The 24,321-nt window shown below is 36.1% G+C and overlaps 2 protein-coding genes across 2 annotated transcripts; both read right to left on the bottom strand.

Moving 5' to 3' along the window:
* Positions 1–175: 175 nt before the first annotated feature.
* Positions 176–7,121, bottom strand: LOC119190279 (collagen alpha-1(IX) chain-like). Its single transcript, XM_037441776.1, has 8 exons — positions 7,014–7,121; positions 6,684–6,800; positions 5,546–5,662; positions 4,379–4,433; positions 3,758–3,859; positions 2,462–2,629; positions 1,514–1,576; positions 176–348 (listed from the first exon to the last, which is right to left on the bottom strand). Exons 3-8 carry the CDS (start codon positions 5,588–5,590, stop codon positions 245–247), a joined length of 537 nt encoding a protein of 178 aa, XP_037297673.1. The 5' UTR covers positions 5,591–5,662; positions 6,684–6,800; positions 7,014–7,121; the 3' UTR covers positions 176–244.
* Positions 6,120–24,127, bottom strand: LOC115448406 (collagen alpha-1(XII) chain). The gene is made up of 16 exons (XM_037441992.1): positions 24,029–24,127; positions 17,633–17,679; positions 17,072–17,276; positions 14,627–14,819; positions 13,894–13,971; positions 13,122–13,208; positions 12,413–12,481; positions 11,691–11,729; positions 11,223–11,291; positions 10,627–10,689; positions 10,113–10,322; positions 8,386–8,485; positions 7,721–7,809; positions 7,014–7,121; positions 6,684–6,800; positions 6,120–6,161 (listed from the first exon to the last, which is right to left on the bottom strand). Exons 1-16 carry the CDS (start codon positions 24,040–24,042, stop codon positions 6,120–6,122), a joined length of 1,530 nt encoding a protein of 509 aa, XP_037297889.1. The 5' UTR covers positions 24,043–24,127.
* Between the last annotated feature and the right edge of the window lie 194 nt (positions 24,128–24,321).

Genomic DNA, 24,321 nt, shown 5'->3' with positions numbered 1-24,321 from the left:
AATAACAATTTAGTTCATAAAAATGAGCTATAAGTAATTAACGTATGAATACAAAAGTTACTTTCATAAATATTATTTATTAAGTACATATTTTTAAAATAAAATAAGTAAATACATACAGATGCATCAATCGAAAATATAACAAAATCGTATACATAAAAATGTTGGTCATTAATTTTCCACAATTTTAAAAATCTACAGAAACTAGCATAAATGGCAGTTTTGATTATTCTATAAGGAACTTTTAGGGTCCCTTTACGAGACCTTGTGGATATGGGTAGTAGGAGATTGGAGAGGGGCAGTCGCAGGATCCTCGCGGACCGGGGACCCCTCGAGGTCCAATGTGACCTGTAAAAAACAATTATACTCTTATAAAATATTACTATAATAAAGATTGTTGTTAGACAAATTGACTTAAGCAACTTATTTTTCAAAAGTTTAGACTCGTTTCAAAAATGGAGAATAATGTTACGCGCCGGTGCGCTAACCAATGACATCGGGCGTTTCCGGGAATATTAGGCTGTGCAGGCAGGCTGGCAGAAGAGAAGCTATGTCACGCGGCAACTATTTTATTATCGCAAACTTGCTCGTAGTAAAAAATTCCTCTATCCTACTAGAATGTGGGGTTGACGCAACTTATTTAATCGCAGTTATTGAATATCCAAATAAACGAATCTAATAAGCGCAACATCTTGTTAAACATTATACAAATGACGTCAAGAATTTTACACTACATGGGCCTTGTAGAGACTAGACGGAATTCCATGATTTCCAGCGTTTTTGCTATGCCTGTTACTGTATTAAAAAGCGGCGATAGCCTAGTTGGGTGTGGAACGGACTGCCAAGACGAATGTCCGCAGGTTCAAATCCCAAGGGTACACACCTCTGACTTTTCTAAAAAATCATGTGTGTATTCTTTGTGAATTTATCGTTCGCTTTAACGGTGAAGGAAAACATCGTGAGGAAACCTGCACATCTGAGAAGTTCTCTATAGGAATTTCGAAGGTGTGTGAAGTCTACCAACCCGCACTAGGCCAGCGTGGTGGACTAAGGCCTAATCCCTCTCAGTAGTAGAGGAAGCCCGTGCTCAGCAGTGGGCAAGTATATAATACAGTGTTGATATTATTATTACTGTAATCAAATCTAACAGCTCATGTGATAGGACCCTTTCTTTTAATTTTTGTCCGTGGTGCACTACAACTGGCCTTTCTAGTTGTAAACGTCCCTATACTTGAGATTACAATGCTTCCTTAGTTCATTATGTTGTCTCCCGCTTTGCTATGGGGGGAAGTGGACAATTAATATTTCTTACTCCTCCTTATCTTTCTTTTTAATTAATTTCGATGCAGGATAATGACATATTAGTTTTCCCTGAGACTCGCCGAGCTTCACCGCTCGGTATGATAAAATGCTTGCCAATGCTGATCCTGGCTTACAGGAGTTGTAGTGGTGGGTGCGAGGGCGAGAAATTCTCTAACGTAATATAAATCTGGATTATGAAAATAAAGCGTACCTTCTCTGCCCGGGTTTCCATGTTCACCAGGCCTGCCTTCGTGTCCTGGTGGACCCATAGGACCTGAAAACATATCCCACTATAAAACTTCTGAAACAGTTGGCAAGACCTGTGGATACGTAACTTGCTGATGAAGGATAGGTAGTTTTTAGATGGTTAGTAGCTACTGAGTCTCGATTTTAAAAAGTGCTTTTGGATGTAGTGTAGTAAATCTCTTTTTATTATTGACATTGGTTAAAAGTTTGACTCCAAACAGCAAATTTTAGATAAATATAAATAAATATCTGGTGGTAGGATATATTTTATATCCGCCCAGATAGTGACCACCTTACACAAGGTGTTAAAAGCCGCCATAGTGGCCCACATGTGTCGCGTTCCGGGATCAGCCTGCGTATATCCGGTTCCAACAGGACAGCATAATTGTGTCGACTGCCGAGAGGTAATCATCTCTCGTCAGTCGACATTCTATTGGACCCCACTCCACTTACCATCAGGTGCAGTGGGGTCACTTTGCTGTGCCGGTGTAAAAAAATAAATGGCTGAGTACTTTGTTATTCCAAAAATCGAATGCCACTTAGGCGCTCAGCAAAAAAAACCATTCCTTATAATGTGATACTGTTAAGTGTATCGAAAAATCGTAGACTTTTATTACAGTTTTCTCCACATAAACCTAAAAAAAATATGTAAAGGTTTTTGCTCTGATTATATATTTTTGATTTGCGCAAAACCTTAAAAAAAAGCCTGTCCTATTACTCCATATTGTTTATATTTTATATTTATTTTTAAACTAAATTATAACATCAATGACAGCTAACACTAATACGATGCTTTAACTAATATACATATTATTATGTATGTATGTATATTAATACTTATAATTAATAATCATATTAGTTTTATATATAAATAACACATAACGATCCAAAACAGAAATGACTACGTCATTACCTGGTGGTCCTCTCGGTCCTTCTATTCCAGGTAATCCCAGTCCTGCAGGTCCCCTTTCCCCCTTTTCACCTTTGTCTCCTCTACTCCCAGGACTACCCGGTCTACCCGGCTCGCCGGCCTCACCCGGGTATCCTCGGGGCCCCGGTTCACCTGTGTATCCTTGATTTCCTGTGTGGAATTTGTATTATGTTTTAAAACTTAGTTTTGTTTATGATATCAAAAAGACGCTGGCTCAATATTACAGGGTTCTATTTAATATTATTTGCATAAATCTAATTATTTGTATCACATAATTCTTTGTATTTTGTAGCGAATATTACCAACAATGCCAAAACATAAATAAGGCGGGAATCATGTATTGTAATCTTTTAAAAATTTTACCAATATGAAAATTTTAAGTCAGATTTAATTGAAATCCATTGAAATTAAACTAATTTTCCGGATTCTATCGCGGTTTTTTTTTTTTCTCCCGACGTTTCGAAGTCTTTGCAGCCTTCATGGTCACGGGGGGACTAAAAAACAAAAAACCGCGATAGAATCCGGAAAATTAGTTTAATTTCAATGTCTAACATTCGCGTAAACATAAGAAATCATTATGAAATCCGTTGGTTAGTTTTTGAGTTTATCGCGTTCAAACAGGCCGATAGATGCGGCTGGGGTATTTCTTTTATAATACATGTTTTCAAATCTTTTAAGAGAAACAATTGCGACGTGCATGATTGTTGCGTAAATTTAATGGTTTACGCCACGCGCGCCACGGACCCTCTCAAAAGAAATAATTGTTCCCCGATTTTACATTTTTTATTGATATTCCGCTCCTATTGGTTAGCATGATGTTATATAGCCTATAGTGGTTATCTATAACTAAAAGTTTTTTTTAATTCTGCGAACTAGTATTTCCTGAGATTAGCGTGTTCGAATATCAAAAAAAAAACAAACTCTTCAGGTTATTTATATTAAGTATTATTTTCTCCCAACGTTTTACTTCAATGTCTAACATTCGCGTAAATATAAGAAATTGTTATGCAAAATCTTCAGCTTTATATAATAATATAGATAATACAAGATTTCTCCTTTTTTCTTATTGTCAAACACCTCTGTTTTATTTATTTTTTCTTACATCCTAATTATTTATGTATTATTCATGAAGACTCAAAATGTATCATTGTTAATTGTTCCATTCTGCACTAGAGCTCTATACCTTTGCTAATATTAGAATAAGAATCTTACTTATTATTGTAAAAATATATATGTTTGGCTGTTTGTTGCTAAATTAAAATAAAATTAGCATTTTACCTGGCGGTCCGGGAGGTCCTGGCTTCCCTGTAGGACCTCGTTTGCCGACCACCGAGTGAGTCGGATCCAACGCCAATGATGCTCGCAGTTCGCTTATTCTTTCTGTACATTTAATTAAGATTTACATTAATATCAAATTACAAATAAAATACAATTATTTATTTAAACAATATCATTTATTACTGTTTATGTACAGTATCTAATGTGTGTAAAGTGACAACCTCGGTGACGTAGTTGTAGTGCATACACGGTACGAGTGCGACTACCGCGCTGAAGTTCTCGGACCAAAAATAATTGTGACTGAGTTTTAATCTAAAGAATTCTGTCGCAGTTCGGAGTCAGGAAGTTAAGTGTACCCCGTGCCTCGGAAAATACGTAAAGCTGTTGGTTTTGCGCCTGATCTCTCTCCGGTCATGTCGGATTGTCGTCTCACCGGACTATGAGAGTGAAGGAACAAAGAGTGTTCCTGTATTGCGCACACACTTGTGCACTTTAATATCTCTTGCATGCCTGGCTGATATCCGCCGTAGCCAAAATTCGGCTAAGAGGGTTTCATTAATTGAAAGTACAGTTTATTTATATGAAAATCTAATAAAAATATATAAAACATAATTATATTACCTCTTACAATGCCTTCGCAAATATTTCTAACCTCGTTGTCCGTTATCGACGGATTCTGCAAGTGAAGATACGATCGCTTCTTAAAAAATATAACATAAATTGCGTGAAAACAATACTATATAATAGATATAGAGACTTTCCCGCCCTCACACCCACCACTACAATTCCTGTAAGCCAGGATCAGCAGTGGCACGCATTTTATGACACCAAGCAGTGAAGCTCGGCGAGTCTCAGGGAAAACTAATTTGTCATTATCCCGCAACGAAATTAATCAAATAGAAAGATAGGGAGGAGTTGGAAATGTTAATTGTCCACTTCCCTCCAGAGCGGGTGACAAAATCATGATGTAAAGAGGCGATTTAACCTCAAGGATAGGGACGTTTACAACTAGATAAGCTAGTTATAAAGCACCACGGATAAAATTAAATGAAAGGGTCCTATAATAATAGATATATCATTAGTTTTGAAATATATTTGCTGGTGGTAGGATATATTTTATATCCGCCGGGATAGCGACCACCGTACACAAGGTGTTAAAACCCACCATAGTGGCCCAGGTAAGTGTGTCGCGTTCCGGGATCAGCCTATGTATATCCGGTTGCAACAGGCCGGCATAATTGTGTCGACTGCCGAGAGATAATTATCTCTCGTCATTCGACTGCCTCGGTGGCGTAGTTGTATCGCATTCCCGGTACAATAGCGCTCTGAGGTCCTGGGTTCGAATCCCGCGTCGGGCAAAGTGATATTTGGGTTTTTCTGCTCAGTATCAGCCCGGAGTCTGGAATTTGTGCCCGATATGGCGATAGGCTCGCCCCCTATCACATCATGGGACGGAACATACTTGGCGAAAAGTGGGTGCCCTAGTTGCGCATCTGCATACCCTTCGGGGATAAATGCGTGATGTTATGTATGTATGTCATTCGACATTCTATTGGGCCCCCCTCTATTTACCATCAGGTGCAATGGGGTCACTATGCTGTGCATTTTTATTTTTTAATCCCAAGGCTTGTTCACTCCTTGTCACTTGTTCACGAGGAAAATTATCTTTAACTTAAACTCAGGTCCCCAAAGACCTACAGAGTCAATGCCATTCAGGTCTTAGCCCATCCCCTAAGACCTAGCAACCCCTACCATCCACTCTAAAGCAGGTGCTAGTCCACAACTTACCTCGACTATCACGCTAGGCGGCGCCGCGGGTCCCGGAGGTCCCATCTGTCCGGTGCTCCAGGTACGCCGTCCACGCCGTCCCTACCTGGTAACCCGGGGAAAGCCTCGATCGCCTTTCTGCAAAAACATAATATTAGCCCTGTATTATATACTGTCCCACTGTTGGGCACGGACCTCCTCTACTACTGAGAGGGATTAGGCCTTAGTCCACCACGCTGGCTTGGTAGACTTCACACACCCTCGAAAATAAAAAAAAAACAAATAAGAAACAGTTGATATTGGTCCTGTCTTCGGATGTCGCTGAAGCAGTGGCGAAGAGTGAAATGCTCCGTGGCCTAGTGCGGATTGGTAGACTTCACACACCCTCGAAAATTAAAAAAGCAAACAGATAAGAAACAGTTGATATTGGTCCTGACTTCGGATGTCGCTGCAGAAGTGGCGAAGAGCGAAATGCTCCGAAAGGTAACCCACAGTATTTACTTATGTTCTGATATGAATAAATGCAGTCTGCAAATCGTTCTAATGATAGTTAGATTTTACATAAATTACGAAAGAGAAGTCGATAGGAATCGGGTTATATGGGTCCTCTAATGCTGTAGAGTGACACTAACTGTTTCTGTTAATTTATTTATATATTTAGCACTTCATATACAAAAGTATACAGGCGAACTTTATGCCATAGGCATTCTCTACCAGTCAACCTTAGGATGGTGCAGAGATAATCATGGTAGGTGTATGAAAGGGGAGGTAAGAAATTCAAAATATCCAGAAATCATATAATAATTAATAAATATATGTATATACGTATAAATAAATAAATACATACAAAAATATTATTATATATAAATATAATATGTGTACTTTAACTGTAATGTTAAATTCTGTTTTAAAAAAATAAAAAAAAAGATAAATAAAAGCATTAAGAAATATTTTAATAAAAACAGTGATCAAGTTTATTATGCTATTATTGGTATTTTTTTATGTTAAAATTTAAATTCTTTTACTATTATCTAGAGAAGGATTGCTCGCCACGTCTCATAGTTATGAAAAGAATTTACATGATTTAATAGAAATTATCATATTTAATATTATCATGTCAAAATGTCATTTCTGTAAATAAAAAAATATATGAAATTACCATTCCCCTTTCACCTGGAGTTCCTGGAGGGCCTGGGAGGCTAGCCCCCGACACCACTGGTGTTGAAACACCTGGAGGTCCCGGGGCACCTGGTCGCCCGGGAATGCCTTCGGGACCCTACAACATTTTAAACAATACATTTACATCATTCTCGATGAAAGCCAGTTATATTCTTATCGAGCTTATTTCTACAAGTTTTAATTATATCCGAAAAAGATTTTTCATTTGCTTGAATACCTATCCAATGTCTTACAAAATCAATAAATACCTACAATTATTTAAAATCGCCTTCATACTTCAAAAAATATAATTTCATTTCTACTCAATTACCTGTGGCCCTTCAGGTCCTCTTTCCCCTGGAGGCCCTGATGGCCCAACAGGACCCCTTTCCCCTGGTAACCCTGGCATGCCCGTCGCACCGTCTACACCAGGTAGTCCCTGAAATATGATCGTGAATAACTGACATTATAGGACAATTAAGGGTTGGTTTGGTTTCATTGTTAATCTATCACATATATCTTTCACTTTACTATATTTTATTATCATTAATATATAAATTCTAAACACAAAGTTCTAAATGAAAGCACATACCTATCTCTTTGAAAATAACACTTTACAATAAGTTACTCAAACCGTACTCATAGATGTCAAATAAAAAAGCTTTGAAAAAAATAAATATTAATGAGAATTTATTTTAATTTTACGCGATCTAATGACGCTACTACTACTCTAAGAGAATTCATTGCAGCGACAACATCATACTTTCAGTCAGAAATACACTCACACATGCGCTATTATTTGCACTAAAGTACAACCCGATAAAAAAGCAGAAAACTAAATCCGGCATCTTTGGTGAAAATATTCGTTATTCAAGGATGAGTTTTGGCACAGTGTGAGCAGACGTAAAGAGAGTACGTGGTTTTATTTATTAACGCAATTTTAATATTTTTAAATAACCTTGTACATATGAGTAAGGTAACGTCTAAAATACAATATTATACCAAAGTCGTTAAGCATATTATTTTATACAAAATTACCCTGGCACCAGCTAACCCTGGAGGGCCTCTATCGCCAGGGGTTCCATCTCTTCCTGGATGACCTGTAGCCCCCCTTTCACCTTTTGCTCCTGAAGGCAAATCATAAATAATTATATTATAACCGTCGAAAGGAAGGAAACGTCGTTTGTTTATTTAAGGCTGCAATGTAACTAAACACGATGATAAATAAATTGGACTAACTTATATTTTTATTACTACACTAACTTTTCTAGCGTGTAATAGTTTTTTCTAGATAAAATTTTGCCTATATTTTAAGTTAGACTTTTAGTAGTATATCGGTGACAGCTGCATTCAAATCCATGCAGTAGTTTTTGCGTGATGCCTGTACAAACATACAAGACAACAATTCTAAAAACTGTTATTTCGGCTTTTGTTGCTCTAATAAAGACCCCCATATAAGCTTTTCTTCAATATCTATAATGTACTGACGTCGGCCTGTTATAATTTTATAATAAATTGAAATTTTCATTGGTTGCATTTTCTTACCAATGAAAATCTTCTTCAGGCTTTAAAATACCAATGCTGAACCTAGGCCTCCCATAAAGATTTCCAAAGCTAACTGTTACAGCAACCTTTGGTTTTCTTCAATTTTCTTTAAACCTCTATAATCTCGTACTAGATGGTGCTTAAACTCAACAACTGACCATGAATCAGCGAAGCATTAATGTTAGCTGCCGGTCCTGGGAATCCACGCGGTCCCATTTCACCCCGCGGTCCTGTGGGACCAGGTAGACCGGGCAAACCCTGTAAATGGAAAAAATTCTTATAGAGAAAATTTAATTAAATTTATTTCTATGTGGGCATCATAAATAGTTTTTTGCCGGTTCCTGCGTTGGAAGGGGCTAGGATTTTAATAAAGATTTTTTTAAACATAATTAATAGAAAGTGAAAGCGGACGTATGGAGCGACATGGTCATGAAATTAAGACCAAAATCCTAAATTAAGATAAAAAAAAATCATAAATAAAAGAAACGGTTCAGGATCGAATGAAATGGAGAGACAAGAGAATTAAAAGGAAGACAGATCCTAATATAAATCATTTCATCCACGAAGACGCGCTCCACCACCTTTTAAGCAGAGAAGTTGAAGGGTAAGACGACTGATCCAAGCCTCAGTTTCGACAATATCCATTGTACTGTGCGTGTACTCATGCTGCTCACGCACACTGTAAGCTATTAGGGAAAGTGGTGGATCGTGTCTTCGTGAATGAAATGATCTATACTAAATAAAACGGGGAGTAGAAAGAAATAACATAATACAACTAGAACTTACATCAACGCCATCTCTACCAGGCAAACCTGCTAAACCTACAGGACCTGGTTCGCCGGGATCGCCTGAAATACAATACTAAAATAATCACACAAAGACCTGAGCATTCGGTACCAAATCACGAACATTAATGAACCAGAACGAAATCCGTAGAGACTATGTTTAATTTTAGCACATAACTCAATATAAATAGAACATAATTTCCATTCATACCTTTTTCACCAGCATCACCCTTTTCACCCTTCTCGCCCCGACGTCCTGGGGCGCCAGGGGGACGTGTTAAAACCCGCCATAGTGCCACACGTAAGTGTATCGCGTTCCGGGATCAGGTTGTGTATATCCGGTTCCAACAGGCCAGCATTATTGTTTCAACTGCTGAGGCGTAATTGCTTTTGGATGTAGTGTAGTATATCTCTTTTTATTATTGGCATTGGTTAAAAGTTTGACTTCAAACAGCAAATTTTAGATAAATATAAATAAATATCTGGTGATAGAATACATTTTATATCCGCCCAGATAGTGACCATCTTACACAAGGTGTTAAAACCCGCCATAGTGGCCCACATGCGTCGCCTTCCGGGATCAGCCGGCGTATATCCGATTCCAACAGGACGGCATAATAGGGGACCGGCCTGTGTTTGATTTTGTTCATTATTCTATATGTAATGGTTAATAATACGAAAAAGAAAACCCTCCCTGCGTAAACTGCATTAAAATTGGTTAAAAAATGAGCTAATATTTCATATTTCAAATATTACTATGTGCCTAAGTGGGTGCGAAGTGGGGATATCGCTTCATCTCTTTCTTTCGCACGCGTCGTAATGCCCTATGACGTCACACGTGGGTATTGCGCCTCTTTTCTGTTTCTTATTACTTACCCCTTCTACCGAAATTAAAAGACTTATAACTTGTTGATATTTTACCGGATTTAAATAATTCTTTCTGTGTTATAATTTATATAACGTAAATATTTGATAATAATAAAGAACAAAATTAGTCCGGTCCCTATTGTCGACTGTCGAGGGGACATCTCTCGTCAGTCGACATTCTATTGGACCCCACTCCACTTACCATCAGGTGCAGAGGAGTTACTTTGCCGTGCACGTATAAAAAAAGCGCTACAATTTATATTAAATGTCACGGAAGCATAATAATACACCATATAACTAAAATAGATATAAACGAACATTGGAAGCCCTGAATGAACAATACTTACATTAACAACAACTCCTGGAAGTCCTGGAACTCCTGGGTCCCCTTTAGGGCCCGGTGAACCCGTCAATCCTGGGGGACCTTCGACACCTCTTACACCCTGAAAATGCAAATCAGAATATTTTTTTCTCCATATCTGTAAGGCCGTAACAAGTTTATCATCCCCATGTTTTTTTACAGTCTACGAAAAGACAAGCTGACGGTCTATTTGATAGAACCTGGCCACAGCCGGCCATTGGTATCATTACTAGTCAAAGCTCAAACCATTATTGCACATTTTCTTGAACATCGTTTGAAAGACTTGTTTTAGCATCAGCACACTTTGAAGAGTTTATTCCAGAGTATACAAAGGCAGAAAGATGATTGGGAATGTTAAGTTGTTAGATTAAAAATATATTATTTACCGGTAAACCAGTGTATCCTCTTGGACCTTGATCACCCCTGGGTCCTTGTGGTCCTATGGGACCCTGAAAATTATAATATTATTATGACAACCTATTACTAAAGGGGGGCGAGTTCTGCTATTTAATAAAATAGCAGAACCTCGCCCCCTCCGACACCCACTTGCGGAAACGAGTTATAAAAAAATTGTGGAAAAATAAATGTCAAATTGTAAAATCATTGGGAAAAAAAGCTGTCACTCATATTAGATTACATGCCCCATTTAAGAAATGGCATATAAAATACTAGCTTTTGTTCGCGGCTTCGCACGAAAGAGTTTTCCGGGATAAAAGTCCACTAGGTACATATTGTCTTGGGATTGTAAGTAGCCTATGTCCTTCCAAGGGTCTCAAACTATTTCCATTTTTGCAACATTTTTCAATGATACCCTACTCCTTTTAGTAATCTTGTAATGCTTCCTCGATAAATAGGCTATCCAAAAAAAAAAGAATTTTTCACTTTAAACCAGTATTTCCTGAGATTAGCGTTTTAAAACAAACAAATTCGTCAGCTTTATATAATAATATACTCATAGAAGTATAGATAATATCCATCTTACCGGAGGACAAGTAGTATTGCAAGCGGCCGACAACGTGGGTAGGGTATTAGGCGATGGCTCAAATTCATACTGAAAATAACAATAATCATCAGCAAGTTCAGAGTTTAAAAGTATACTGCTGAACATAGGCTTCTCTAGATTTCCAAACCGACCTGTTAGAAGCGGTCTTAATCCAGCGAGGCCCGAACGAAATACTAAGCATAAGACATAAAGCTGTTATAAAGACGCCCATTTTACTCTAAAATGATTGTTAAGTATTTAATATGAAATGATATAAAAATCTTGCAACTCAGTTACATTCACCGACATGTCTTATACTAAAAAATACAAACATACAACAGTACCTCATACTTTTTTAAGAAGTCGGTAAATATCAGCACTAATGAAAAAAATTAAACAAATATGATGCAACAAAATATGATAATTGTTTGAGTGTTTTATATTTTAAAATGATTTAACAATAATTACCGGCGGTGTTGGCGATGCTATGAGATATCCTGATGGTTCCTGTGAATGAAATATATCCAGTTTTAATTAATTTATATGCAAATAATATATGTATAGATTGATACCAAAGAGCCTCGACTAACATCTTCAAAAGCTTTTATTTAGCCGTTGGGTCAGATGCCAGATGCAGAAGGCAGTATTGCTGGACACGGCGCGCATTGTGAGGAGATTCCTCACTTTGAATTCCTAACCGCCGGTGGTTTGGCTCCTGAGCTTCGCCGTTGGAGGGTGATTCGTTTTTCTATATGCATTGTCTTTTTATAAAAGATATTTATGATAATATCAGCCCTGTATTATATATAGTCCCACTGTTGGGCACGGGCCTCCTCTACTACTGGGAGGGATTAGACCTTCGTCCACCACGCTAGCCTAATACGGATTGATAGACTTTACACACCCTCGAAATTTCTATAGAGAATTTCTCGGGTTAGTTCAGTTCAGTTTCCTCAGTTAGGTCAGTTTCCTCGCGATGTTTTTCCTTCAACGTTAGTAAGCGATAATTCACAAAAGAATACACAAATAAATTTTAGAAAATTCAGAGGAGTGTGCCAATGAGTTTTGAACCTACGGAGATTCGTCTTAGCAGTACGTTCCACAACCAACTAGGCTATCGCCGCTTTTTGAAAATGTAAAAAAGAGCTTTAAAAATAAAAAAGTATTATCAATATTCTCAAATATCTTACGATCTCTTCACAGCTGTCTTCGTTGAGTTTGTACTTGTTGCAGCTGAGCGAAAGCCATTGGAGATCAATCTAGAGATTACAAACAAAAATATTTTTTTTACTAAATTATACTCGCAATCCGCGCGCGGGATAGATTTTCTCCATAAAAGTATTAATAGCACTCCGCACTCAGAGATAATTATTATTTTTAATTGAAGTAATAAAACATTTTGAAAACTATTTTAACAGTTTCGAAAGTAACTAATATCCTTTATTCCCAATTAGGGCTGCCATCCGTCCGGAATTCCTCAGATTTGTTCTAGTTTGAAGGACGTTCGGAAGGGATTTTCAAAAGTATTCAGAGGTGTCCAGGTAAAATTCATATTTCGCCCAAATGTCCGGGATTTTTGCCGTGTTTATCCGGCGTCGACAATTAAGGTGATGGCAGCCCTATTCCCAATCAATATAGATTAACTTAATGTTTATACTTATCTATATATACATTAACTTAACTTAATGTATTTATAGACAGCGAAATAAAACTAGCTTTTCGATTTTAATGCGGTTTCTCATATAAATTTTGTCCAAACGTTTCGAACCAGTCATTTAAAAATCACAATAAAATCCAGAAACCAGTTTATTTAGATTAGTTTATTTAGATGTATATATTATATATAATCTTATACTTGAATTGTACTGAAGTAATGAAATAATTAAGATGTTTACTTACAGGAGCTGGTGTTCCATCATCATTGGTGACAATAGTTACTGTTGTAGCGTTACTGAAGTCGTGGAGTGTGATGTTTGCAGGCTTTAACTGGAAAATACATATTTTGCTGGTGGTAGGGGTAGCATATATTTTATATCCGCCCGGATAGCGACCACCGTAAACATGGTATTAAGTAAGTAAGTGTGTCGCGTCTCGGGATCAGCTTGTGTATATGCGGTTCCAACACGCCGTCATAATTGTGTCGAATCTCAAGGTCGACTCTAACATCTCTCGTCAGTCGTCTTTCTATTGGACCCCATACTTACCATCAGATGCAGTGAGGTCACTTATCCGTGTACGCATAAAAAAAACATAATTAAGTTACTCTCCAAGAAATATAAGAGGCCCCAGAATCAAACATCTTTATGGAGAAGGTATTTAACTTATTTAAGCCTTATTTATTTGCATACATGCACGAAAAATACAAATTACAAGAGTTTAAACTACGTTAAAAAGAAGAAGAGGATAATATAGGCACGTGTAAATCCTTATGTAATTCCTAGAGAAGTATAAACTCCATATGTAATATATTTCTTTTGGCTAAACAACAGCTAGCGAGAACCAGACAAATTAGGAACAAAGAGAATATAATAAACGAAAGTGTCGATTGCAGATATACCGAAGTTTCAAAGGCTCTTTGCAATAAATGATTTGGTATTTTAACAATATAGTTTGTTCATCACCACCTTAGAAGGTTATCGTTGATTCTATTTTAATATCTTGTTATTCTTACCTCAACACAGTCTACTGCAACGTGCACTGTATCGTTGGTAATAGCTACGTGGAGCTTATGCCAGCCAGGTGAAAACAGCTGAAAAATATATTTATAAACTTCTTTTACATTTGCTCAATTGTTGATTCTGTGCATCTTCTAAAGTACACATAATTTTTGCAACCACCATTAAATAGACAATTTAATAAGGAATATTTTGGTTTAAACTTTTCAATTTTTTTTTACAATGTATTTCTTAAATGAATTTTTCGTAATTCGTGAGCAACAACATGTATGGAACGAATGCTCAAGGCCATTTACTCGCGGAAGGGTCTTAACCTGAGGTCTCAACTGTCTTGTACGTCAACTGGCTCATAACATTTAATGAAACATTGACTGGTGGTAGGTCTCCCATATGTGAGAGTCCGGCTGGGTAGGTACCACCGCAATGTATATTTCTGCCACCAAGCAGCAGTGTGTAGTGTAGTGTTCCGGTTAGGACATGGTAGCCAATGTAACTACTGGACATAATAAGACCTAACATCTCATGTCTTAGGATGGCGACCGTAGTGAAATACCAAACAATACTTTGTAATTCAAGGTGTTGGATGGTGTTTCTGCTGTTTATGGGCGGTCGTATCGCCTACCATCAAGCGAACGCAAAGCTCGTCTCGTATTCAAAGCAATAAAAAATTAAAAAAAGACTCTTGGTGCCTAATAATATTTTTTTAAATCCTATCAATTTGATACTAACCTTCCAACTATCAAAAATAACCCGAGAACCTTCGACGAAAACAGCCAGTTTGTTCATCATGGGCATTAATGTCAGCGAGAAGAGCAGGTTCTTGGATCGAGCCCGGATGAGGCTCCATGGCCTTCGCTGTCCATGCGCGTTGAAGGTGCCGACCACGCTAAAATGAGCCGGCAGACCGCTTGGGAACACTTGTCTGGAAGAAGAAGGCATACCATAGATATTTTTGGACCAATCTTAATATATCTTCATTTCCTCCGTAACCTTTTGAGAGATAGACCATTATCACATTCGACCAGACTCAAATTTCAAATTTATTCAAAAAAGTACAAACATAATTGGCATAGAGTATTTGCTAGTGGCACCCAAACTTAGCCGCGCTTATATCTTGCACTGCCGTAATATAAGTTACAACATGGTCTGGAAAAGAATGACAACATACCATAGATATTTTTGGACCAGACCTCAGAACAATGACAAGCATAGAAGTAACACTATGACATTTGAGCGTACTCTGTCTTAGACAGCAAGAAATTTAATTGTGTTGCGATCCCTTCTGACATCTTATCGATATCGATAGATGCTTTGTCTATCGGCTATGGTAAATTCACAGACCTGCTAAAATAAACACTTTTCGGTCAGTCAACTACAAACCGTTGCAAATTGCTATTTTAGATAGAGGCTAAAAAAGATATCAAAACCCTGATTTGGTATTCAAGTACCAAAACATCACTACAACATACCAATATCATTCACACAAAAATGGTTTAGCATTTAGATTATTAAATTAAGAAAATGTTAGAAATTTCGGAAGGAATGGATACCGCTGTATCAAACAAGAAATCGGCCGGAATTTCGTCTAGGAGAAAGCCAGTACGCCTTCTGTTCTTAGGGATTAAAAGATACCCAAGAGGTGTGATTTGACAAAAGCTACTAAAATGGGACAGTAAAATTAAAACAAACCGGTATCATTCATGTCACATATGTTTGATAACTTATTTCAATGTTAATAAAACTTTGTCGAAATGCTTAGAGCAAACACGGTGCTGTTTTTTCCAATGCCAATTGGGACGAGCTATGGAAACGATCCATTTTTGCCTCATAGCATCATCTGTGGCGAATCTGCAATGAAACACATTGTATGAAACACACTATGAAAATCAGATAGTTTCCTCGACCCCAGCCTTCGCGCACGGTTTCCAAGTGGCTTTTACCACTACACCACCATACATTGAAAGTAAAAGGCAATTTATGCAAAATAGTAAACTACAATATACTAACATCTATGTTATCGACAGAATATGCAGCACAACACTATTGATCACGACTACGTAAATTGGTTAAAATGAAAAATACTTAATAATGACTGGATCGAATGGCCAACAGCAGATTATAATATGACTACAGCATAATAAAGTATAATTAATAACACTTTTTGCACTTATATACAGGGTTTAAGCAAATATATTCGATTTTTGTTTACTCACCGATGGAAGCTGATGATTTCAGTTTCATTTTCTTTACGAGAAGAATGAGATTTACACCCCACAATAACGCAGGCCATTGCTTGTTCCTAGGGCTATATTGTACCGCTTTATCACTGTGTATTTATTAAAATTAACAACAAAAATATTACAAAACATGTAGCCACTTTTGAAAAGCACGCGTTGAAGTATAACATAACTAAATTGTGTGGTCGCGTTTGTGACATTGTTTGGGATTGGCAAGTTAGAACATTTGACATTTTATTTGCTTTTTAATTCGGCATCATAAAGAGGACCAAAGGTAACCATTTGGTTATTTTAAAGTGTACGCAAGCCGACCTTAGCAACATAATATTTGTCTCGTTCTTTTCAACGGTTTTGGCCTATTTGAAAAAATAGGATAAGTATATGAGGGTAATTTAGATTCCTTCTATGCTTGTTCTTGTTCTGAGGACCAGACTTAAGATATCTTCATTTCCTCAATAGCCTTTCCAGAGATAGACAATTATTTCAAATACAGACTTAATGGGCATACAGCATTTGCTGATGGCACCCAAACTAAGCTGCCTTGTATCTTAGACTACCTAAGTTACAACATAAGTGATGAGCTGCATGCAGACAACAATGCAATTTATACTACTTAATTTAATATAAGTCGAATAGTAGAAATTAGGTAAACAAGCAAATTAATTAAATTATAGAATGGAAGAGTTTAAAGATAACATGATCAGAAGTGACAACGATTCGTGTGTATGAAACTAGATATTTGGCGAGCTGGGTATCAGGAGCGATTAATTGGTTATGTTGAGATAATTGATGATAGTATACGGAGTCGAAACTGTTAAACTTGCTGACAATGAAAATATATTTTTTTGTTATTTGAGAAAACATAAAATTCTTAAATCAGAAGTCAAAGTGCGCAAAATTTTACTTTTCTAATAAACAAGTCTCAAACCAAACTCACTGTAACGGCAAGCTGAGGTTAGCTCGACCATTAATCCTGTAAGCCCTCTGCAATTCCTGGGACCCTTGTACCATTGTCACTCCAACAGTTTCGGGTCTATCGAGATGATACACTGCTATGAGATCCACTGTCTGGAAGTCCACGTCTCCGCGGCCTTGAGGAGCGCATGGCGATAGCGGGAACGGGGCTACTGTTGTTACATTTGCTAGTAAAAAAATAAAAATGATTAAAACCTTATTCGATTATTAAAAATATAAATTTAAAAAATCATTAGAATACCAAGAAGAATGGTTTTTGGCAGATGCGCAAACGGCACCTTGCCAAAGAGAGAGAAAAAAAACAAGAATGATTTAAGTGCTAGAAAATTGTAAAAAAATAAATATTATGAAGAATATTATACTTTATGCTAAAGAACAGCAATGATTTTGTATTAGTAGATAACTAGCATTGTTGATGATATTGAGCGGGCTCAGTTAATTTATACATGCTATGAAATATTTATAGAGTTCTATAAAAAATCTGCTATATTATTATGATTATATGAACAAAAGTAAAACACACCTGTATTTGCTGTTCCGGACAAACATAGTGTTAATAAAACGTAAACCCTGAAAGAAAAATATATTTTCTAAAGTCAAAATGGTAATTAGAAAATAACAGATAAGGAAATGCAAAGAATAATGCAATAAAAGTACTAATTAACATACAAATATATTATTTGTAAGTTTTCTTACACTTTGTCTAAGAAAACATTCAATACTCCTGGTTAATACTAAACTATATTTCTTTGCATTGACTAATTGACAGTTCCAACTATGATATGCCGCGAACGATTAAATACCCGTGAATTTCAGAAATTAGTTTCTATTTACAATAAATACTTCATTCAATTAATGACTACATTGTTTCTCCTTCTTCTTGCTTTCTACAACTAAAGGTTCAATAATTTTTTATAATTTCCATATTTTGCTAGGTAAAACGTGCAAACTCGAATTGGTTCCTAACATTGACCTGATCATAAAACTATATACAAATTGACACATCAGACGTTCCTGTTATGGCCATCGATTCTTTACGGGTCAAACAATTGATCTTGTTCGACGATTGCGACCTACTTGAGGGACCTTCACTAGTCAATCAGCTTGGGTATTGGTGTATGTCCACAATCGTTTGTATTTGTTATTTATTGCTGTGCCAATTTATGTGTAGTGATTTTTATGGTTTGTTTTGTCTGGTTATTGGTAGGTTTGCGTTTCTTCCCAATGAATTATGTAACCTACATTTATGCATTACTTGATTTATTATGACTTTTATGATAAAACTGAGTTGTTCCCGATCTCTGGCCCTAGTATTTTTATAGAGCTCGTTTTATATTCTGTCATTCTTAATAAATATACGTATCATTTTCTGTCTTTACTGATTTTAGCTATCTATAAAACTGGAGTATTATAAAAATCAGGCATTTTACCAACTGCTTAACTTGGAGCTAGAATAGTACTATTAAAATGTATCAAGTTTTTATTTTGGAATGCAATGACCATAAAAGGTCTGATTGGTAATTCTAATCCAATTAAAATGTCAACCAAGGAAAGACATTGCGTCCTTCGACTGTCAACAAAATTCTGTACTAGTCCTTACTGAAAATATTCTAAATGACTACGGAAAGGTATTCAATACACAAGCAATTATAGCAGGGTTTCATTATATTATGTATTACTTAACATCCTGTAACAAAATAGTTAGGCTGGATTTAATCTTTCAAAGTGTAAAGCATGTTTTTACTGATAAAAATTTAGAAATATACAAAAAGAAGATTAAAACAAACTCTAGTCACGAATGTAAACGTAACAACGCCTGTCATGACGAGAACAACTTCATCTGCGATCATAAGTAATTCGATTATGTCCCCAATGATGCATCACGCTTACGCATTGAAATCATTTGAAAACAAAGTCATACGAAAATAATTTGCCATATTTGAGTGATCCATTGAACTAAATAGGATAAAACATTTAAAAATTTTGTGTTATTGAGAAGAAAGGATGAATTTAAGACTCTCCAATGGCTGCGACCTTTTTTTGAATTACCTTAGTAAGTAAATGACCAAGTGGTATGCCTGATGATAAGAAGCATATGCCGGCCGCGGACTTTGTAATGCCAGAAGTAGAACCAAGCCATTACCTACCGGGAAGTGAACACTTTTTAAGCCTCGTTTAAAGAAGGACAAGTCATAGCGCTCGGGGAACACCAATACAAGGAATTCATTCCAAAGATTACTGGTGGTAGGTCTCTCATAAGTGATTCCGCCTGGGTAGGTACAACTGCAATGTCTATTTCAGCTGCCAAGCAACAGTGTGTAGTCACTGTCGTGTTCCGGTTTGAAGGACATTGTAGCCATTGTAACTACTGGACATAATGAGATTTAACATCTTATGTCTCTGGATGGTGAGTGCAGTGGAATACCAAACAATACTTTGTAATCCAAGGTGTTGAATGGTGTTTCTACTATTTATGGGCGGTTGCATTACTTACCATCAGGCGAACGGCAAGCTCGTCTCGTCATTCGAAGCAATAAAAAAATAAAACACGTGCGCGATATTAGCAAGAAAGATGAAAACGCACCTAATATTATTTCTTTCTTTCTATCCAATGCCTTCATACTTCCTCTCCCTCTTGCTTAGAAAAATATATCTGAGACAAACCTAGATAGAGATTCCGTTACAGAAATCGAAAACACTCGGATCCAGCACCATGTGTTTAGATTTGTCCATTTCCTGCACGTTACCGGTTTAGCCAAGAGAATAAGTAGCTATATATTAAGGGCATGCTTATGAAGTCTAGAATTTGTGCCCAATATGACGAAAGGCTTGCCCCTTATTCTATCATGGTACAGAACACGCCTAGAAACAGTGGCTACCTTAGTTATACCTCTGGTAATCCTTTAAGGATCAAGGTTTTATTTTTCGTGGATGCAAAATAATTTAGATAATTCTGAATCATATTCCAAACGGTGGTTCAACATCGCTTGATGACAAAACATATTTTATAATGACTAGTCCTCCTTTAAAGTTACAACGGGGCTGCTACCGAGGTCTTAGCAATTAGACGATGTTATCCAAAACCCAATGAGACATACAAACGAAACATTCATAGAAAAGCTAGAGTCAAAATGGTTACGTCAATCTTAATCAACCCAAGATGTACATAAACAAATATTAAATGGCCGAATTAAAGCCAATGCAATGAAACATTTAAGCCGAGCTGCTGGCTTTTGTATTGTAACTGTTTTTACCATCTCTTATTTCAATTACATCTGAATACCAAGTATTACGACATACAAAACGTGCTATAAAAAGTTTATCGATATGCCAGCCAATGTTTTAGTTCCCCCTTGTGTCCGCATTAACCATATTGAATGCCTCATAGAATCACATTATATTATGCCGTTTATTATAATCTGTATAAAAATAGTTTTGTATGATTAGTATTTGTTGTCGTTAGATATTAATTCGTGAACCGTTAAATGAATTTGGATGTAATTTAAACCAAAGAGAAAGTTAAGGATTGTTTTTTTTTTATCTTGAAAAACAGTTAATAAGTTATTTTATATGATACTAGACATTCATACGCATACAGCAGTGAGTAAAAAATACCTGACCATCATAAAATTCAAGTCTTGGATTAACATTAGAAGAAACTTATCAAAAGCAACTCCAAAGAGCAATGAAAGAATCTATGATTGCGTCATTTGAATTCTCTATGTTCCAAAAATAAATAGAGGGAATTCCACTAACCTAACCTCAAAACTCCAATTTATAAATCATAAAGTTATTAACAAAGGCAAGGAGGACGAAATTCGCATTCCTCGGAACATTTAGAGGTCAATTATTAATTAATTTGTTTGAATACCAACCAGTTTAATTTAGTTACTGATTCCTGCCATCATTGAAGCAATTATGGTCAAGATTAAAATGCATCCAACAATCCCCTTAAATTAGAAGTTTAATTTATTGTCAAGTGCAATATAATTTTCCTGGTTTTTAACAACCCTTAATGTGTTTTGTATTGGTTGCAATCAAACACCCATAATTTAATGAACTTGTTTAATCAATTTATAAGATTTTTTCATACGAGCACAGCGATGTGATCCTACCCGGTGGTAAGTGGAGTGAGGTCCAATAGAATGTCGATTGACAAGAGATCATTTCTCGACAGTCGACACTATCGCTGGCCAGTTAGAACCGCATATACACAGACTGATCCCGGAACGCGACACACTTACGTGGGTCACTATGACGGGTTTTTTGCACCTTGTGTACGGTGGTCACTATCCGGGCGGATATAATAGATATCCTACCACTAGTATAGTTGCCCATAATAGCTATATTAATTAACGAATAATAAGTTTATTTGATGGTGCCTAAGTAATGTAGATTCCAGATCGATTGTCGACTGACGAAAGATGGTTATTAATCCTCGCCAGTGGAAATAACGACTGAAATTTATAGTGAAAATACTCGTTATTCATGTATGATTTTTGGCCCAATATTAGCAGAGGTAAAGAATATTTCCTTTATTAACGCAATATCATAATGACTCTGTATAAGTCTTGCATACAAATATTTCATTATTTGTGTTGAAATAAAACTATTTACGGATTTATATTATTACTTTCTCCCAACGTTTCGAAGCCTTTGCAGCCTTCATGGTCACGAAATGTCGGGAGAAATAATAGCATAAATAACCGCGATAAAATCCGTTAATAGTTTTATTTCAATGTCTAACATTTGCGTAAACATACGAAATCATTATTTTTGGAGTTAAAATATGAGCATCCTGCGTTTTTTTGTGTGTCGGGCCCCGCAGTCAACTCCGGGAGAAACCTGCGAATGGAGTATTGGAATCCTCCGACCTAGCGGCTGCAGGGGCCTTGAAGAAGGTTGGCTATATACATGCAGATCCCGAAATGCGACTTGCGTGGACTACTATAATGGATTAATGTTAATATCACAGTGTCTATTACCCCCGTCAAGCTACAGTATGCAACATAGTTCTGTTTCGATTTGAAGGAGATGGTAGCCAGTAATTACAGGATATTATAGGACTTAATACACATACACAGCTTTATTACTCAGAGTAAGTACCTATTGGGTGCTTACAATTTCTACGAAGACTCATTAGGCAAGTCTGTCTTCTCTTAGTTATATTAAGTAATTTAATAAAGAAAAAAATATTGCCCAATGTCAGCCTGGAGTATAAAATTTGTGCTCTATATGGCGATAGGCTAGGATTATAAAACAATTTAAGCAACTTTTATATGGCATTCCCTGACGCTCTAATAATATTATTAATATTATATAATATAAAACGGAACAAGTATACAAACACACAGACTCCGGTGCAGCCACTTTCCGCCGTATTCTGTCCTATGATATGATAGGGGACGAGTCTATCACCATATCGGGCACAAATTCCAGAGTTCGGGCTGATACTGAATAAAAATCCAATATTTCTTTCTCTGACTCGAGGTCGGACCCGAGACCTCAGCACTGCAGTCGAACGCAATACTTACTACTAGTTGCCTGCCACCAAAACAGTCTAACTAGTAAATTAAACTACAATACTAACTACTACTACATTTCAATACTTAATATTAACATAAATAGGTACTTAAAATTGTTAACGAATGTTAAAGAGTATTATCGCTGTACGAAATATTTAGCTGACTATAAATACAAAAGTTCAATTGCCGCGGTCATCTTTACCCGTTCCCATTAGAAGATCGCACGTTCACTAAACACGAAAAGTAGTCAATATACTAGGTGTAGATTAAGTTAAATACCATCTATTAATACCAGGTTGAAACATACGTAAGCTCACGCATTTCTCCAACGGATACGTCAGACAATTTTTTGTATCTAAATTTCATTTTGCTTTATCATTCGGTCCGTGACTAAATATATATGAGAAAAATCCATCGCTATAGCTATTATTTATATACTATTTTTGGCATTTTTCCTGATTGAAACACCTAATACTTACTAGAACAAGGACTCAAATCTAGAATCTAAAACTTTATGGTCATAGTAAATTTATGTTTCCGCCTCAACTCTCACGCCGCTAAGCTATACGCTACACTTAGTACTTTGTTACCTTTCTACCCCCTGACTTTTAAATGAAACGGTATTTTTCATAAAGTATGTAATTTACGTCTATTTTCCATAGTATATGTATACAGTAAAGCTCTTTGCGGTCACCGGTACACATATTTTTTTAAGTAAACTTATATTTTATGGTCTGGGTTAAACCAGAAATCTTATGACAGCACAGATTTAATCCAAGGACATAATGCTATTCATATTTAAGCTAATTTTAAAATTATTTTATAACTAATGATATAAAATTATAATTGCGTGTATAACTATTGCGATTATCTCGCAATAGACTCTACAAAATCTATTTTCGAATTTGAATACACGGAAACTTTAGGATATCTTTATATTTTTATAATAAGTAAGTATACTTTTAGATATTAAATGAAAATAACTTTTAAGGGAAAATAGCCTATAATTAATTTTTAAAAATTAAAGGTAACATACATATTGTTAAACTATGTAAAATATTACTAATTTGGGCCGTGACATAAAGTTGTTTTTAATGTTTTATTACTCACTAGTTACATTTTCTTTTACTAGACTTTCAAATTCATAGTTTAAGTATCTCTGTAAATAAATAGTTATCGATAGATTTTTTCAATTTTACAAGACAAACAAAATATAAGTAGGTATTTTTAAAAGTACTTATAGTCTGTGGCCTACTAAATTAAAAAAAAAACATCCCTTACCTACTTAGTTTACTACCAATTTATTTTTTATAATTCATTTTACAATTAATCAATTCAATAATACAAACTTCCACTGAAACTATCGTAAATCGCAGTAAAAAAGCCATACTCACAAAATAATCTTCATATTAATTTATAAAACACTAAAATTTGGCATATTTTCTGAACGACACTTGCCCGGAAGCGAGCCACTCCAATAGCCTGGCAGGCTAATCAAACTCTTACTGAGATTTGCGGAGCGCGTCTATGATATATATCAATTAATTCTTGTGACAACGTTTTTTAATGTCCCACAATTGTCATGCTTTTACAGTCCATACGACTTTAATAGAGGCGATTTAACTTTGATTGATTGTAAAAGATGTTAACAGGCTTCTACATAGACGCGTTTGGTTAGTGGGCCAAC

The sequence above is a fragment of the Manduca sexta genome, chromosome 4 (assembly GCF_014839805.1).
Source record: "Manduca sexta isolate Smith_Timp_Sample1 chromosome 4, JHU_Msex_v1.0, whole genome shotgun sequence".
Classification (NCBI taxonomy): domain Eukaryota; kingdom Metazoa; phylum Arthropoda; class Insecta; order Lepidoptera; family Sphingidae; genus Manduca; species Manduca sexta.
Note: the sequence above shows the minus strand (reverse complement) of the source record. Positions and strands in the feature narration are given on the sequence as shown.

What these genes read in the sequence shown, in the direction of transcription:
- LOC119190279 (XM_037441776.1), bottom strand. Translation starts at nt 5,590, where the DNA reads ATGGGACCTCCGGGACCCGCGGCGCCGCCTAGCGTGATAGTCGAG. An exon ending in TTGCGAAGGCATTGTAAGAG is followed by an intron (nt 3,860 to 4,378) that starts GTAATATAATTA and finishes TTAAATGTACAG; the next exon opens with AAAGAATAAGCGAACTGCGA. An exon ending in TGGAAACCCGGGCAGAGAAG is followed by an intron (nt 349 to 1,513) that starts GTACGCTTTATT and finishes TGTTTTTTACAG; the next exon opens with GTCACATTGGACCTCGAGGG.
- LOC115448406 (XM_037441992.1), bottom strand. An exon ending in AAGACAGCTGTGAAGAGATC is followed by an intron (nt 11,730 to 12,412) that starts GTAAGATATTTG and finishes TTTCATTCACAG; the next exon opens with GAACCATCAGGATATCTCAT. An exon ending in GCAATACTACTTGTCCTCCG is followed by an intron (nt 10,690 to 11,222) that starts GTAAGATGGATA and finishes TATAATTTTCAG; the next exon opens with GGTCCCATAGGACCACAAGG.